At 39.4% G+C, this 17119-nt stretch overlaps 1 protein-coding gene across 2 annotated transcripts in view; it reads left to right on the top strand.

The window, feature by feature from the left end:
- Nucleotides 1–17119, top strand: part of Fam13a (family with sequence similarity 13 member A) — a 100840-nt gene that overhangs the window by 27056 nt on the left and 56665 nt on the right. For both annotated transcript variants that reach the window (XM_045143814.1, XM_045143813.1), the window contains exons 3-4: nt 5738–5779; nt 10038–10217. In XM_045143814.1, the coding sequence (XP_044999749.1) occupies nt 5738–5779; nt 10038–10217 (222 nt within the window). The remainder of the gene's footprint in view (nt 1–5737; nt 5780–10037; nt 10218–17119) is intronic.

The following is a 17119-nucleotide window of genomic DNA, read 5'->3' as shown; positions in this document are numbered from 1 at the left end:
CGTGCATTGTGGGGTCTTATCTTTTCTAATTGCAGTACTTCTCTAGCTTAACCAAACTCAACAGAGAGCTGTTTGTCTTTCTTTGTAAAGGAAAGCGATAATAGTTATACATCAACAGCTGCCATTATTCTGTGTCAAGTTTATTGCAGTTAGAGCAGCTCAAACAGTAGGTGTCATTGTTCCCCAGATTGCTAGCTAGGGATTAACCAGCTCTGTTGAAATGATTAGGGAAATGAAAGGGAGGGCTGGTTGTGCCAAACCTTTAATAAGGTTGCAGGAAAACAAACATGTGCCTGCACATGGTAGGTGGAGAACATTCTTGGCAACGATGTCCAAGCCCTGGTCTCTTTCATACTCTAGGCCAGAATCCACACAGGAGCCCCCAAACTCAACTGATCAGATTAACACATCAAAGAGACTTGCTCTTGGTATTCTTCCATGCCACACTCAGCCAGGTGGTGTCAGCAGTCTTTGCCTGGCATCCAGTCAGATCTGGCAGGGATCTGTTGCTAGCTCTGGGTCCTCAATGTCTACAAACCTGGGGTTTGATTTTGGGGGTTAGTTTCCACTGGAACTAGGGTTCTTTATCTCCAGTTTTCTCCCTGCTATCACCTCACTTAATCTACCTTCAAGCTCCCATGGCCAGGGTCCATGCTAGAATTTGTATATTTATGATTTGCTTTCATTTTGTTTCATGAATTTCAATTGTTAATAGTTTGTTTTGAGTTCTGAGTCTCCTTAGTGTTTATTGGTGTCTCACTCAGCCCAATTTTTTCTGTCTTTTTTCTGTGGGGGGGGGAGGGGTTGGAGGCCCGCAATTACAGGCAATACAATACATCCATCATTGTGGGGGAGGCATGGCAGCAGGAACTTGAGGTAGCTGGCCACATTGTATCCATAATCAGGAAAGAGAGGGCAGTGAATGCTGTTTCTCAACCAGCTCTCTTTTATACTTCTTGTTTTTTTAATTGACGGTTATATATATGTACATGATGTATTTTGATCATAGTCCTCTCCCATTACTCTCTCCTGTCCCCCTATCCTTCCCAGTGTAATCTTTCCTCCCTACACTCAGTCTTCCTCTTCTACTATAATGTCTTTCTTTTTCTTTTGGCCTTCCTTTATCATCCATGTCAGCATGTTGATGGGCCCTATATTGTACAGATAAAAAATAGCTATGGCAAAGTCACGAATGCAGCTGCCACCACATGCCCAGATTAAAATGTCCCCAAACACTCCTTTCTATTCTGGTGAATGGATAATGGAGATGTGGTACATACAGAATTTTATTTAGATGTAAAGAAAAACAAAATGAAATTGTTAGGAAAATAGATGGATCTGAGAATACTATAGTAAGTGAGGTAACCTAGGAATAAAAAGGCAAATGTCTCATATTCTTTCTCATATATAGATCCTATCATTGAATTTTTAGATTTGTATGTAAGATGGAGTAAGAGTCAGTCCTGGAGGCCAAGAAGATAAAAAGAAGACATAAGGGGGGAAAAGGGGGAAGGGCTTAATCAGCAGAGTTAGTAGATATGTAAAGTAAAGGGACAGAATACTTGGTATGGAATGATCTAAGGACTGGAAGTCAGGGAAAGGGAAGAGAAGAGGGGTGGAGGAAGTTTAACTAAAACTACAGAAGATACGAATAAAACATATGAAAACTTACTTTTTTGCTAAGATAATTACAAATTAAAATGCAAACCATAGGCTCTTACAAGAAAATGCCAGTGCCGGGGGTGGGAAACTTCCCAGTGAGTTTCTCAGGGAGGCCCATGAGGTCTGCACACAATACAAGCTACTGCCAATGCTCTTGGTTCTCTACCACAACTAGGATGTAAGGCCCTACTGCTGAATATATTATGTGTGTTGGTTGCTAGACATTAAAAAACCAAGCTGGCACTGAGCTAGAAGCCTTCTCTCTGCCAGTTAGCTGCTGTAGTGCTAGAAAGTGCTATGCAGGCTGCTGCAGGAAAAAGTCATTAACAGTTTTAACAAATAATGGGTCCTGCAAACTATTCAACTGGCCACTTAGGCATAATGAGCCTACTGGTGTAATGGTGGCATGATTATTATGTGAGTAACCAACTATTCTCTGATTGGATCTGAGGCCAGCTCTGTAGCATGGAATTCATGCCTGGTATAAAAGCTACACAAAGGCCTATGGTGTGGAAAGTCATAGACGCTAGGGGGAAAGCTACTACTGTTGATTTGCTAAATGGATATTTTGTGCCCATCAAATTGCCCTCCAAATAGTTATGCTTGTGGTTTTATAATTGTACTGCTCTTGCTTGTGATCACAGAAGCTTCTTTTCTCAGATGGTGGTGACAGTTGGGAAAGAGTTAAACTCGTCAAAGTGCAAAGAAGCAACAGTTAAGGCTCAGTGCTAAATGTCCTATCTCTATCACACTCACTAAGGCTCAGGGAACCGCAGTTGTGAAGAGATAGTAGAAAGTATATAAGAACTTGAGAATAGAAAGGAGTGGTACTTGTGTACCATGTCTTCATGCTTGAAGCACAAACACTTTACTGACTGAGTTATCTCTCCAGCTAGTCTTTGTGGCTTTAATAATACTAAAATCACTGTATTTTATTCAATCGAGAAACTTGAGTTTCACTATATTTGATGATGAGTTACATGATCCTCAGGCTTAAGCAAATATCACACAATTGTTCTTTTAGTTCCTACTCATTTAAAATAAGTAAATGTATATATTACATTCTAAAGAGATATGATCATTTTCTTAGACCACATGGTTTCTAGTACAACAGTAATAATGTATGCCACAGAAGAGAACATACTGACATGAAAAAGCACAGAGAATGCATGCTTTTTTTTTTTAAAGGATTTCTGGTTTTCTAGACATGAAAGTTCCTTCTTTTTGCATGTATGCTTCTTTATTTCAAACTAAGAGATCTAACTAAAGAATGACTTGCCAGCCGGAATCTGTGCATCTTCATCCACATGCAGATTTTAGAAGTTAATATTGCTGAGCACATTTAGCTTAAGGAAATATAGTTTGGGTTTTGCTAATAGAAATAAAGGCTAAAGATGTTTAAGTATACCTTAGAATATATTTCACTGTAGGCTTAGACTGTAGTTTAAATGACCATTCTAGTAGTATATTCAATTACGTAATCACCAAACAATCAGCTTGGCTTTATACATGAGCTGGTTACTTTCAGCTTTCAGTATCTGTTCTTTCAACATTAGGAAGTGAGGTGTTTTATATATACATGTTCATAATAAACAAGGACATTTTGTAGCAAATCAGTAAAATACTCTGAATAACTACATTATTCCTATTTCTGTGAAAAGAATTTTAAAAAGCTTTGTGTAGATGAAAGAACCTATTATCTTCCAGTTTAGGTGTTTACTTAGGGCATTTTTTATATCAATGCTTTAGAATCTCCTCCTTGAATCACCCAAGTATAGCTGTGGAAACAGAACTTATTGCTGTCATTAAATCATCTTAGATACTTTGGTATTGGTGAATTGTTAAGCACATTCCACCGAATTGTGGAGGGGGCTGGATTCTTGACCCCAGCTCTTTAGCATCTAATAAATCAAAAATTTTACTGGCACTATGTCATGAAACTAAATCTGAAGTTACAGGCTTGTAATGACTTAAAATTTAGGGTAATAAATTTTAGTCTGAGATGGGGTTATAAACTTTTAGAGCTCAATGAAAACCACAGAAGTCACTAGCCAAGCCTTTTATTTTCTGTATGAAGAAACCAACCCAGATCAGCCTAACTAATTAATCAACAGTCTATTGCAGTTTCAACAGTCAACACAGGGCCAAGACCAGAATCTCTTCTTTACTGAGTTCCAATGGAAATACTCTGTCCTTATAATTCCTTAAAAATATGAAATTACAGACAAGTTACATAAGCTAGAAATTACAAAGTACCATTTAAAAACACCAAAAATAAAAATTTGTTACAGATCTAAGATGAAATAAATGTACTAGTAAAAAGTTACAAGATTTAACATATTTGGTTTTGTTGCTACTTACTCATATTTACTTTTGCATAAGATTCTATAACTGATTTAGATGGCTCAAATCATTTTCTTCTAGCAATGACAATTTATATGACTTCTATTCATTAAGATTAGCATGCCATTTTTCATTACTTAAATTACAATGTTTAAAAATAATTACCATGATACATAAAGTTTTGAAAAACTCTAGTTGCAAGGATTAAAAACCTTCTACAAGCCAATAATAGCTCAGAATGACTGAAGAAGTTATTTTAAAGTGCAGTTCTGTGGTAAAGCACTTGAGCGGTATGCAAATGAGATCTTTAATCCCTCCCTGTCTTCTAGACCTTCTGAACAAGTCTTGGGGAGTTTCAAAGCACTTAAGGGTTAGGAATCTGGAAACCGCTTTGTTATAATTTCTTGTCTTTTTCTTTCTCACTGTTTGCCTCTCTCATCACTGAAAAACGAAATGAATAAGACTGGAACTGGGGCACTAGTCCAGTGCCCAGTGACAGGTCACAGCCCAGCATGTGTGAAGCCTTTTATTTTAATCCTGGGACTACAAATACATATATATATGTATACACACACACATATATATGCCTGCTTTTAACGAGCAAAAAGAACAATAGGTCAAAAGTGTACAGAAGGGAGGAGAGGAAATACATCCCTTCCTTCTGGGATGGCAAGGTTCCTAACTGGTTAGTGGTTTGTCTTAGGAATGTTTCTGAACAGCTAGAACATCTGACTTTCATTCCATTTGTAGGCTTTCCCTAGCCATTATCCACATTGCCCCTTGATCCCAAAACCAAGATTGTGTAACTGTACTGGGGACTGTAAATGTTGATTATTCAGTGTTGGATTTGCAAAGGGCTAGCCACAAAACATCAAGAGTGGAGACTGCCTGTTCCAGCTAAAGATAGCAGTAAAGGATTTATTGTTGGTTATGGAGTCTGGGAACCACTAATGATAACAGGCATCTTGAGGCAGAGGAGAAACTGGAAGCATGTAGAAATGACTCCAGGAAGTTTTTCTTTGAGTAGAAGGTAGAAGGGTTTGAAAACTCATGTTGTGTAGTGGTAAAGAGCTTGGATTCAGAGCTAAAATATGCCTAGCTCAGTGCCCATTTATCTGACTCTGTATTGGTTCCAGAGCCATGGCTTGTTACATGGTCTGACTTCCTCATCTGAAGATGCCACCCACTTCCCAGCGATATTGTAAACAGTAAATGAGAGAAATCTGCAAAATGCACTGAGCACAGGGTCTGAAATACATTCAGTATTTAGTAAGTCTGAGTGCTTTTACTTAGCCATATATTTATTCTATTTATTTTTTTCATTTCTTACCTAATCCAAGTCAGTTTTCTTTCACACAATAGTATAATTTTGTGTTTTTCCTATCTGTAGCCATGATCAAGAGCTACAATTTTCACTAAAGAAATCTACCTGATGCAAAAGTGTCCTCACTGATCACCTCTGTGATGATGTACATGAGGCAGTGGTAAGAGATGTATGATGAAAGAAAGTAATCCCCTAAAGCCATGGATCCTGAATTGAAAGTAATGAGATACAGTCCTACATGGGAGAAAAAAAAAAAAACAGATGAATCCAAGCAGCATATCCATGTGTTGGAAATCATATGGTGTATACTTCAGCATGTTTGCAATGATTGAATATTGAAAAGCAACCCAGCCACTTCCCGTCCTTCAGCCAACGTGACTTTCTTTGTCTTTTGTTTCTTTTCCACAGTGCTCATGTATCCCAAGTCAACAATGTTTCAACAAATGGAGAGTAAGTTATTTGTGTGGGGGTTTCATAATTTGGGGATTTTTTGCCTTTTTATTAAACAAAAAGTCATTCTAATGTTGTATAGTATTGGAAGATTAAGATAATAATAACCAGTAATTTTTAAACTGATAGTATACAAAAAGGACAACATGTGTCCCATCTTAAGTTTCTGTGTATGGGTGTGATCACATGTGTCCCCCTCCATGTAAACCTTTACCAACTTAGTTTTTTGTTGGTTGGTTGGTTGGTTTGTTTTAGTCTGTGTATACTAGGCTGGCCTTGAACTCACAGTCCTCCTGCCTGTGCCAACTGCTGGGATTACATGTATGTGACCATGTTCAGCATAACTAGCTTTTTGTTTATGGCATTAAAATAATGGTAGAGCCAATTAATATTTGCAAAGCATTCTATGAGCTCTGGGAGGCTTCTTGAAGCAGGGAATGTAATTAAAGATTAAAGTGTTAAGCATAACTTTTCTTCCTCCTTTGTTCATTTTCTTGAGACTATATTTATTGAGTTCCAGGAGTGTACCAACCACAGTGTTAGTTTTCTGGTGTCAGATAAACCCTGGTTCTGCCTTTCCAGAGTTACAGTCTTTTTATTATAAGAATACAGAAAAGAAAGCAAATCAGCAGTGGCAGCAAGTCTTTATCCAGAGGACATTGGAGGTGTCTCATTAATTAAGTTGGACACATGCCTCTTGCCCTCCAAAGGCTTCCACTTGCACTCAGACTAAATCTGAACTCTGGCTTTCTGCCCTTGCTTGCCTTTCTGACCACATTACTTACCATTCTTTGGGAAACAGACTCTGTACCTGGAAAAATCTAAGCCCCAAACTGACTTCTGCTGCAGAACCGTTACTTGGGTGTTACTTCTGAGCTTTCTCTTGGTCTAATTCCATCCCTTGTTCTCTTCCTAAGAACCAATGCTCTCTCTCCAGCCTTTTACTAGATGTTTTAGAGACCCCCCCCACACCCCCATCCATCCATGTGATGTCACACTGCTGCATTTGTTTGCTCTGTCCCGCAAGGGTGAATGGCTCCACTGCTATCTCCCAGGCACCAAGAAATGTGTCTGATAGATACTAGGCACTAACTTAATGTTTTTACAGTGACTAGATGAATAACCTCTGGCCTCAAAACCTTTCTGTCACCCTGCCTGTCTTTTTCTGACTACATCGTGAACAGGCCTTTCTACAGCGTCTTCCTTTGGCAAGAATCAAGCAAGAATGTGGGTAGGGTGTGATGTGATAGAAAGAGGATTAAAATAAGCACTAATTGGGATGGATTTGCATCGCAGTGGATGGATTTGGAGTTTATTTCCTTTTTAGGTGAGGAAACAAGAGGCAGTACTGACTTTCCTTAGCTTTACCAACCCTAAAGATTCCAGAATTGTCCCAAGCCTGACATGTTCATGTTCTTGCCTTGTTTGTTTCCTAATAATCTTTTCCTTGCATAGAGGTGGCTTACATGCATAGGTTAACTAACTGACATTCCTCAGTGCTGCTGTTAGATAATCTTGAATCATTGGAGACCCAGGTAAATATAATAAAACATAATAATTGCAATGCCTACTTATACTATACTTGTTCTTTGTCTTAAAATACTTTAGAAGCATTTGAATGAAATAACTATCAGTTTATTCCAAAAAACTGTGTTTGGAAAATCTCAAATTATTAAAGTTCTTAAAACCTATTTGATGGGGCTGGAGATATGGCTTAGCGGTTAAGCACTTGACTGTGAAGCCTAAGGACCCCAGTTCGAGGCTCGACTCCCCAGGACCCACGTTAGCCAGATGCACAAGGGGATGCACGCATCTGGAGTTCATTTGCAGTGGCTGGAAACCCTGGCGTGCCCATTCTCTCTGTCTACCTGCCTATTTCTTTATCTCTCTCTCTCTCTCTCTCTCTCTCTCTCTCTCTCTCTCTCTCTCTCAAATAAATAAATAAAAATAAAAAAAAAATTTAAAAAAAAAAACCTATTTGATGATTCCAAGCATGGTGGCACAGCTGTAATCCCAAAACTCTGAAGGGTAGTGCAAGTTGAGGCCAGCACATACTACACAGTAAGACCCTGTCTCAAAAGCAAAAGAAAACAAAAAATATATATATCTTACTTTAGAGAATGGTACTTTTCAGTCTTGATGTTCAAGAAACCTACGAGTCTTTTATAAGTGAAGAAAAGCATGCTTTAAGGACTACAAGCAAGTTAACAATGTACTATGTCAGCTTAGTCAGAATAAATGATATCGTAGTTGATTGTTCACATACACAAAGATTCTACAGAAGTGATACTATGTGTCTAAGGGAAAAGCATGATGTGAGGGCAACCTGGCTGTGACATTTATCATCCCGTTGATCGCCAGAATTGGTTCAGCTATTCTGGCAGGCTAGGCGGCTGTCCCCTTTCTCCCTCACTGCTCCGTGTGCCCTCCCTCTTGAAGTTGCATTCTGGATGGAAGAGGACAACCTGCCCCGATTACAGGAAACTGGTCTTCCTGTGCTCCCCTGCTAAAATCTCCAAACAAGCTCCTAAGAGAAAGGCAGATTGTTATTAGTAGGGGAAAAATGAAATTTTGACCCTCTGTGCTTACCCGTTTTCCTCAGGTTGAACAAAGTAAAACTACCCTTCCAACTTGAGTAATATATTTTGCAATATGTTTGCATGAATCCAGCTTCAATTTTTGTTGAAGCAAGTCTTACTCTAGCCCAGACTGGCCTCAAACTGATGGTGATCCTCCTACCTCCTACTGGGACTCTTGGTGTGAGCCACCATACTCAGCTTGTTTCGATTTTATAAAATCAGTTTTAATTGATTAGAGATTTGGCAGCATCATGCTGTGTTGTAATAAATTGCAAATTTCCTGGTAAGCTGAGTTTGTGAAATTTTTACTTACATGTATATGTAATATAGTATGTGCATGGTATGCGTGTATATGTGTATATATATGAAATGTACGCAAGTGCTGTGTGTGGTGTATGCAGATGTAAGAACCTTGGTGGCACCTTGTGTAGTCACCTGAAGTGGCCCAAGTGAAGCATTAAGTTGTCTCACACTACTGTTTTGTACCTATTAGTATTTGAGCCAGAGACTCTTACTGATCCCAGAGCTATTTGGTGAGCTCTCGAGATGCTCTGGTGTCTGTGAGGCTGGGGTTACAGATATGTGGCTACACCAGCTGTTTATGTGGATCATGGGGATTGAAACTGAGCACTTTCCCAGGCCTCCTCAGGCCCTCATGCTTGTGCAGGACGTACATGCCACTGCCGAGCCATTTGTTCCAGTGCTGCTTTTTTCCTCCAAAAACAATTGTTCGCTATATAATTTTATCTTAAAGAGATTTGAAATTTTTTTGTTTATTTTTATTTATTAATTTGAGAACAACAGACAGAGAGAGAAAGAGGCAGATAAAGAGAGAGAGAGAGAAAGAGAATGGGCATGCCAGGGCCTCCAGCCACTGCAAACGAACTCCAGACACATGCGTCCCCTTGTGTATCTGGCTAACGTGGGTTCTGGGGAATGGAGCCTCAAACTGGGGTCCTGAGGCTTCACAGGCAAGTGCTTAACCACTAAGCCATCTCTCCAGCCCTTAAAGAGATCTTTTAAAGTGCAGTAGATATCCTAAAACATTTATGTCAGTTTTCCGTGTAAATCACTGTATTTTCCTCTGAAGGATGTGTTTGAAATTTGGAGGAAACTTGCCCTTGTTGGAATAAATCTATTATTCTACAATTTAAATAAAAATCTTTCCTCATTCAGCCTTATATTAAATGACTCTTATTTCCTGAACTCCTCCTCACAGCTGTGCTTTACTTGCTGTGAGCATTTCAGTAATTGCAGACTCACCAAGATGGGATGTACATCTAACAAATTGATGAAACTTACTCAGTTTGGCTTATTTTTAATTGCATGACACAGATATTTTATATTTAAAATTGTTATTTATTTAGTTATTTATTTATCTACTTGAGAGAGAGAATGGGCATTCCAGGGTCTCCAGCCACTGCAAATGAACTCTAGATGCATATGCCACATTGTGCATCTGGCTAACATGGATCCTAGGGAATGAAACACCTTAACTGCTAAGCCATCTCTCCAGCCCAGACACAAATATTTTAGATTAATACATCATAAATTAATACTATGCCTTTGCTCATGAAATACCACTGGAAATAGAGAAAACTTTTAAAGGAAATCATCAATAACCTTGATGGCTTGACTCAGCATCATGTATTTGTTTTGTCTTGTTTTTTTGTAACCAGACTCTTAGAAAGAACCATCAGGTCCGCAGTAGAACAGCATCTTTTTGATGTCAGTAGCTCTGGAAGTCAAAGTTCTGAGGATTCTGAATCTGGACCATCATTAGCATCTTCTTCCACACCCACCAGGCCACTACTATGGCAACCTAAGGAACAGGATGATGTTCTGCATGGCAAAGACAAGTAAGTTATTACTGCATCTTATTGCTTGAATTTTCTCTTTTAGAATACACACATAGATTCATCATTATGTTATTGTCACACCTTTTGTTCCTCCCCCACTTTAGTATTATGATTAAAACTAGAGTTCTAGTTTTGATGATTGTATACTTAGCCAAAATTTATACATGACTTAGTAAATTTGTCAGATTTATCTACATGTCTGGAATGTTGTGAGAAGTCATCTTTTATTCCTGTTGAATGTTTTATTTAGACAAATCCTGACCCATAAGAGGACAAAGTCATCTACACCTGCTCAGAGGTGGTTTGCTTGTCAGCATTAAGTTGACTAACAATTTATTAGCCAAGGTTTTCCCTTTATATTGATTTGGTTAAATCTAGAACATACTCTGTAATATTCTAACACTTGATTGTTAGTGTAAAAAAAGGGTGAACTTGGGGCTGGAGAGATGGCTTAGTGGTTAAGGCATTTGCCTGCAAAGCCAAAGGACCTCAGTTCCATTCCCCAGTACCCACATGAGCCAGATGCACAAGGTGGCACATGCATTTGGAATTTTTTGCAGTGGCTGGAGGCCCTGATATGCCCATTCCCGTGCTCTGTCTTTCTCCTTCTCACTCTGACTCTCTTCATCTCTAAGATAAATAAATAAAAATAAAATATTTTTTAAAAAAGGTTTAACTTAATTCTCATCAAAAGAAGTAAAGCTTTAATTATTTACTATAACATTGCTTAACTTTAAAATCTTTAAAAAGCAATTAGGCAAAACACAGATGTACAACAGTCATTTGTATGATTTGAGCATCAAGACTTAAGTTGCCAAGAAAGATAATTTTATGCTGATGACAGACTATTCCCATAGTTTTCCCCTAGATGGTCCCAGTTTGTTTTTCCTTGGTAGTGTTTAGCTTCTGTGCAGTTGCTGTTTTGAGCTCCTTATTAAATGTCCAAAACTAAAACCAGATCCTAGTTCCAAACATTCTTTTCCACCTGGACTCATAATGTACATCAAAATTTTTATGAAAAGAAAAACAAGGAACTAGTTTTTGGTTAAATAAAGACAAAAAAGATAAATTGTGTAAATAAACTCTCTGCTGTATACCATTTAGATGTATATACTGATTTTACAAGTAGAATATGCATTACTTTTGAAAACTTGTATTACATCCCCGGTGACAAGAAGTAATTGTAATATTCTGTTAGAAAATAGAAACACTGGTGTTAGGGAGATGGCTCAATGGATAAAAGTGCTTGCTCACAGAGCCTGATGACTTATGATCAATCCCCCAGCAACTAGGTAGAACTATATGCAAAGTGGCACCTCCATCGGTGATTCCAGTGCATACAACAATGGGAGGCAGATCTAGGAGAATCTGAAGCCTGCACGCTAGCTAGCCTGATGCACCTGTAGTCTGGCCATTTGTCTGCAAAGGCAAGAGGCCCTGTCTTAAAGAAAGTGGAACACAGATTCCTCAAAGTTGACCTCTCACCTTCACCCATGCACAATAGAATGCTTGCCCCCCTGACACGTTAATTTAAAAAGAAAATAGGGGTCTGGAGAAATGACTTAGCAGTTAAGGTGCATGCTTGAGAAACCTAAGGACTCAAATTGGATTCTCCAATACCCATTTGAAGCCAGATGCAGAAAATGTTGCATGCACCTGGAGTTCGTTTGCAGTGTCTAGAGGCCCTGGCATGTCCATTCTGTATCTATCTGCCACCTCCTGTCTCTCAAATAAAAATAAATATATATTTGAAAGAAAATATAAAAACTATATTATAGTTAAGAATTTAAAGCCGGGCATGGTGGCACACGCTGTTAATCCCAGCACTAGAGAGGCAGAGGTAGGAGGATCTTTGTGAGTTCAAGGCCACCCTTTGTCTACATAGAGAATTCCAGGTCAGCCTGAGCTAGAGTGAGACCCTACTTGGAAAAACCAAAAAAAAAAAAAAAAAAAAAAAGAAATCTAAGCTTAAAGTTCAGTCTTTTTTGCACTAAAAAAAAAAAACCCAAGTATTAGAGTATGTTTCAGTACTTAACCAAATCAATATAAAGGGAAAGTCTTGGCTAATAAACTAGTCTTTTTGCTGAATGCTGACAAAATGCTAATAGATATGTTCACAGTTGATGTCAGCTACTGACAGATGAATATAAGCATTTGAGATTATAATTAGTTTGTGTTCTGGCTATGTTTTATTGTAGTATGTGTATTAATTACTCAAACACAGTTCTTCTGCTTCCTTTTTATTTGCTAAGTACTATATAGCAACATTTACCTTTTTCAAAGTGGCTGCACCGTGTTGTGGCGTCCCGCTTGCTGCCCTGTTTGTTTGGACAGAGGGTTAACATGTGGAGGCTGGAAGTGGCAGCAAGCATGACAGTGCCTGTGGGAAGACAGTGACCTGACAATGGTGACGGTGGGCGGGTGCTTGGTAGTGGCAGATGTGGCACAACGGAGATAAGGTAAAACATGGGCAGGGGCCAAAAAGGACAAGAAATATTAAAAATATAGGGCAACCTGTCCTGCAGAATTTAAATAGTTTCCCAAGTGTAGGAATGTTTCTTGCATATATTATCCTGACTGCATTTAACTAGCAACATCATGGGACCCAAAGGAAATGGAGAAGGCTGGTGCCCAACTGGTCATCTGTGGATATGCATGAAGCTCTAGCTTATTCTTAATGTTTCTTCTCTGGTATTCCCATGACTACTCATTCTGCCCTATGCTGGTTACAAGAATCTTGGGATACAAGTATTTTTACACTCCTGGGTTATTCTATATGGCTTAGGTAACTGACCACATCTCACCATAATGTTCCCTTGGTTTGTGGTCCTTGTCATGTGTTCCTCATTTGCATCACCTTCCTGGTCACAAGATTTCTGCCCATCTCACCTGACAGGCTGGGCCACAATCAAGTCTGAACAGTACTTCTTCAGCTCCAAACACACATTGTATGCTTCTCTCAGCTTTTTAGATCTTTAAAGAACAAGGTCATTAATCTCCCAAGTCCCCAGAGGTACTAATTTGCTTCTATTCCTTCCTTCCCTGACCTGGATACTGGGTCATCTCTGTTTCTGGCCTTTGCTAGTCCAGAAATCTCTATCCCCTCCTGCTCCATTCTTTTCCTTCCTCTAGTCTTCTCACTTGGCATGCCTTTCTAGCTGCTGATTCTTCCAACATCTCCACTTTGATGTCAGAACCTTCTTTGGGCCTTCATCTGTTCAAGGACTTTGAAATGCTGGGTCCTCAGGACCCATCAACATTCAGCTCTAGGTAGTGATCCCTCCCTACAGAGCTATTGGCAGTTAATGGTTGCTGGGGAAAGGGAAACTATTTCCTTCAATGCAGTCACTGGTCCATTGCACATGCTCTGGCACATAATCTCTCACCAATTGTCATGCAGGCAACCCTAATTAAATTCAGTGAATCTCACACACAAGCAAAAGCTAAAACATCAAAGTAGAAGAGGGTTGGAAAGAAGCAGCGCTTAACTGGAGGAGGCTGATGTGAGAAGTTAATGGAAGGGGGTTGTGATCAAAATACATCCTTATATGCATATAAATTGTCAATAAAAACAAAAGTTAAGAAAAGAAGGTTTGGTTACAAATGTAAGGAAAATTCCCTTCTGTATTAATCAGTGCCCCACTGTAGCAAAGGAAGTGGAGGATACCCCTAATGCCTCTAGCCAGGAACATGGCAACTACCCTGCAAAAGCAATCAGGGCCTCTACAAAGTAAAGGTAGCGGGGAAGACACACTATCTCCCCTTCCTGTATGACTGATTTACAGTGGTATAATAAGCTACCTCCCAACACAGATACATATAACAACAACAAAAGAAAACACAAAGCTAAATCATGTCTGGTATCCCCAGAACAGCCATTAACATTACATAAATTGTGAGAACATCAAGAATCATAGCTTTATACTAAATGTGTTACTCAGAGATAATTATATATAATTGATTCATTTATCTAAGATTTTCATGAGGCTTTGCTTTAAAAAAAACAAGGAACAATTAACCTAGACTTTATAATATTTTATTCAAAGCTAGTAGCCTTATAGAATATTTGAAAATTACTTTACAAAAACATCCATTTGTTTTATTCTATTATTTTAGTCCTCACAACTTGGAGTTGCAACAAGTTAATAATTTAAAGCTAAGCTGGGCATGGTGGTGCATGTCTTTAATCCCAGCTCTTGGGAGGCAGAAGTAGGAGGATCACTGTTAGTTTGAGGCCACTCTGAGACTACATAGTGTATTCCAGGTCAGCCAGGGATTAGGGCAAGACCTTACCTTGAAAAACAAAAAATAAAAAATAAAGCTAATGATGTCCTTACCTTAGATGAATTAGAGCAGTCAGTAAAATCTAATTAAAGCATCATGGAACAATTCTGTTCACTTTGGTGCATATGATTTACTGTTTGTCAAATATATAAGAAAATACAGTTAAATTCAAATAATCATTTGCTGCAATAAAAATGTAGATGTTTAAAACAAGCGTGGTGTCACACACCTTTAATCCCAGCACTCAGGAGGCAGAGGTAGGAGGATCACTGTGAGTTTGAGGCCATCCTGAGACTACATAGTGAGTTCCAGGTCAGCCTGGGCTACAATGAGGCCATGCCTTCAAAAACCAAAAACAAACAAAAGAACAAAAGAAAAAGGAAAAAAAAGGTAGATGTTTAAAGAATGTATTTATTGTATAAATTGTATAAAAAGTTTCATTCTAATTCATTTATTTTTAAAAAATCTGCCAGGTTAATGGAATATGGAGTTTGATTGTGACAGTCTCTTTGTAATATGTTTTTTAAAAGTACTCTTTTTTATAGCTGGAGAGATGGCTTAGTGGTTAAAGGCACACCAGGGCCTCAGCCACTGCATTTGAATTTCAGACACTTGTGCCATCTAGTGGGTATATGCAACCTTCAGCTTGCCTCACCTTTGTGTCTGGCTTACGTGGGATCTGGAGATTGAGCATGGGTCTTAGACTCCACAGGCAAAAGCCTTAACTGCTAAGCCATCTCTTTAGCCCTCCTATTTGATTTTTTAAAATATTTTTCAGCTTTTATATCAGTTGGCTTGTGCTGCCACTAACAAAGTACACAGATTGGGTGATTTAAACAAGGGACATTTATTTGTTCACAATTCCAGAGACTAAATGTCCAAAGTCAAGATACAGCAGGACTCGATTCTGGCAAGGCCCATGATCTCAGCTTGCAGATGACTGTCTGCTCACTGCACCCTCACAGAGCCTTCCTTCTGTGTACATGCTTTCCTGATATCTGTCTCTTCTCAGAAAGACAGTCACATTGGATAAGGGCACTGCTCTGATGGTGTCATTTAGCTTTGGCTTCCATTGTTGGCACAAGAGGTGTTAGGGCTTCAAAATGGGGTGTGATGATTTATCTCCAGTTGGCAACTTGAAAGAATTTAGAATCACCTTGGAAATAGGTATCTTGGAATGTCTATTAGGAATTATCTATATAAGATTTACTGAGGTACCAAGACCCACCCTAATTGTAGGTGGAACATTCCATGGGCTGAGGGTCCTGGCCTGTATATAAAAAGAAAACAATAACTGAGTATTAACATTTCTCTCTCTCTTTCTCCCTCTCTCTTTCCTTCATCCGTCCTGATGTGAGGCAGCTTTTTGCTCCTGCCATGCTTTCACACTTGTGGTGGTTTGATTCAGGTGTCCCCCATGAACTTAAGTGTTATGAAGCTAGGTTCCCAGCTGATGGAGATTTGGGAATTAATGCCACCTAGAGAGAGTATATTGTTGGGGGTGGGCTTATGGGTGTTATAGCCATTCCCTATGCTAGTGTTTGGCACACTCTCTTGTTGCTATTGTCCATGGGTTGATGTCCACCCCTCTGCTCATGCCATCATTTTCCCCTGCCATCGTGGAGTTTCCCCTTGAGCCTGTAAACCAAAGTACACCTCTTTTTCCCACAAGATGTTGTTGGTTGGGTGATTTCAACCAGCAATGTGAACCTGACTGCAACAGTACAGTGGTACCAGAAGTGGGGTTTCTACTAGACATGTGCCTGTGGGGCTTTGTCTTTTGGAGCTGATTTTCAAGAGGAATGTGGAAGGATTTGAAACCTTAGCCTAAGAGACATCTTGCAGTGCTATAAATATAGCTTGATAGACCATTCTGGTCAGAGTTGAAAGACCTGAATGCAATAAGAACTATGGACTGTGAGGTTTGGCTTATAAGGGTGAGAAAGGGCTTTGCTTGGACTGGGCTAGCAGTTTGTGTGGGAAGCCTGATGTTATGCCTGTGTCCTGAGAAGTTGTGCAGGGTTGCTCTGCATAGAAATGAACTGGTGCGAGCAGAGGGATATGGCACAGAAAGAAAAATCTTTGGGTAAACTGTTGCCCATTCAGCTGCAACTGAGAGATTACAACCTTTGAGACTGGGCTAGCTGACCTGCGCTGGGACAACAAGAAGAATGTAGACTCTTTTGAAGGGGCCTGGGTACTCAAGGAGTGACCTGTTCTTCAAAGTCTGCTTTATTCCCCCCTGGATTAACAAATTGGCACCCTACCTGGTATTGTGGAGTGCAAGAAATGCAGGAACAAGAGGGCCATTGAGTTTGCAACATGATCTTGTGTTTTGGAAATGGCCATGGGCAGTGTGAAGCAGGTTTGCTGATAGCTTGCATGGAGGCCACATGGGGCCATGAGGATTGACCGTGGATTGCAGTGGAGACCCAGTGAAAATGCCAGGACCATTAGATGGCTGCTAAGGAAAACTGCCGGCCCCATGAAGTTTCCAGGACTGTGGGTAGCCTAGTTGGAGGGGTGGACTTGGAACTCCAGAGACTTGTTACTGGTTAGAATTATCGGACTTGGAGATTTGTCACTGGCTAGAGTTGCTGAACTTGGAGTTACAGTTT

This window comes from Jaculus jaculus, chromosome 2, assembly GCF_020740685.1.
Source record: "Jaculus jaculus isolate mJacJac1 chromosome 2, mJacJac1.mat.Y.cur, whole genome shotgun sequence".
In the NCBI taxonomy this organism is placed as follows: domain Eukaryota; kingdom Metazoa; phylum Chordata; class Mammalia; order Rodentia; family Dipodidae; genus Jaculus; species Jaculus jaculus.
This window is presented reverse-complemented; position numbering and strand designations above follow the sequence as displayed.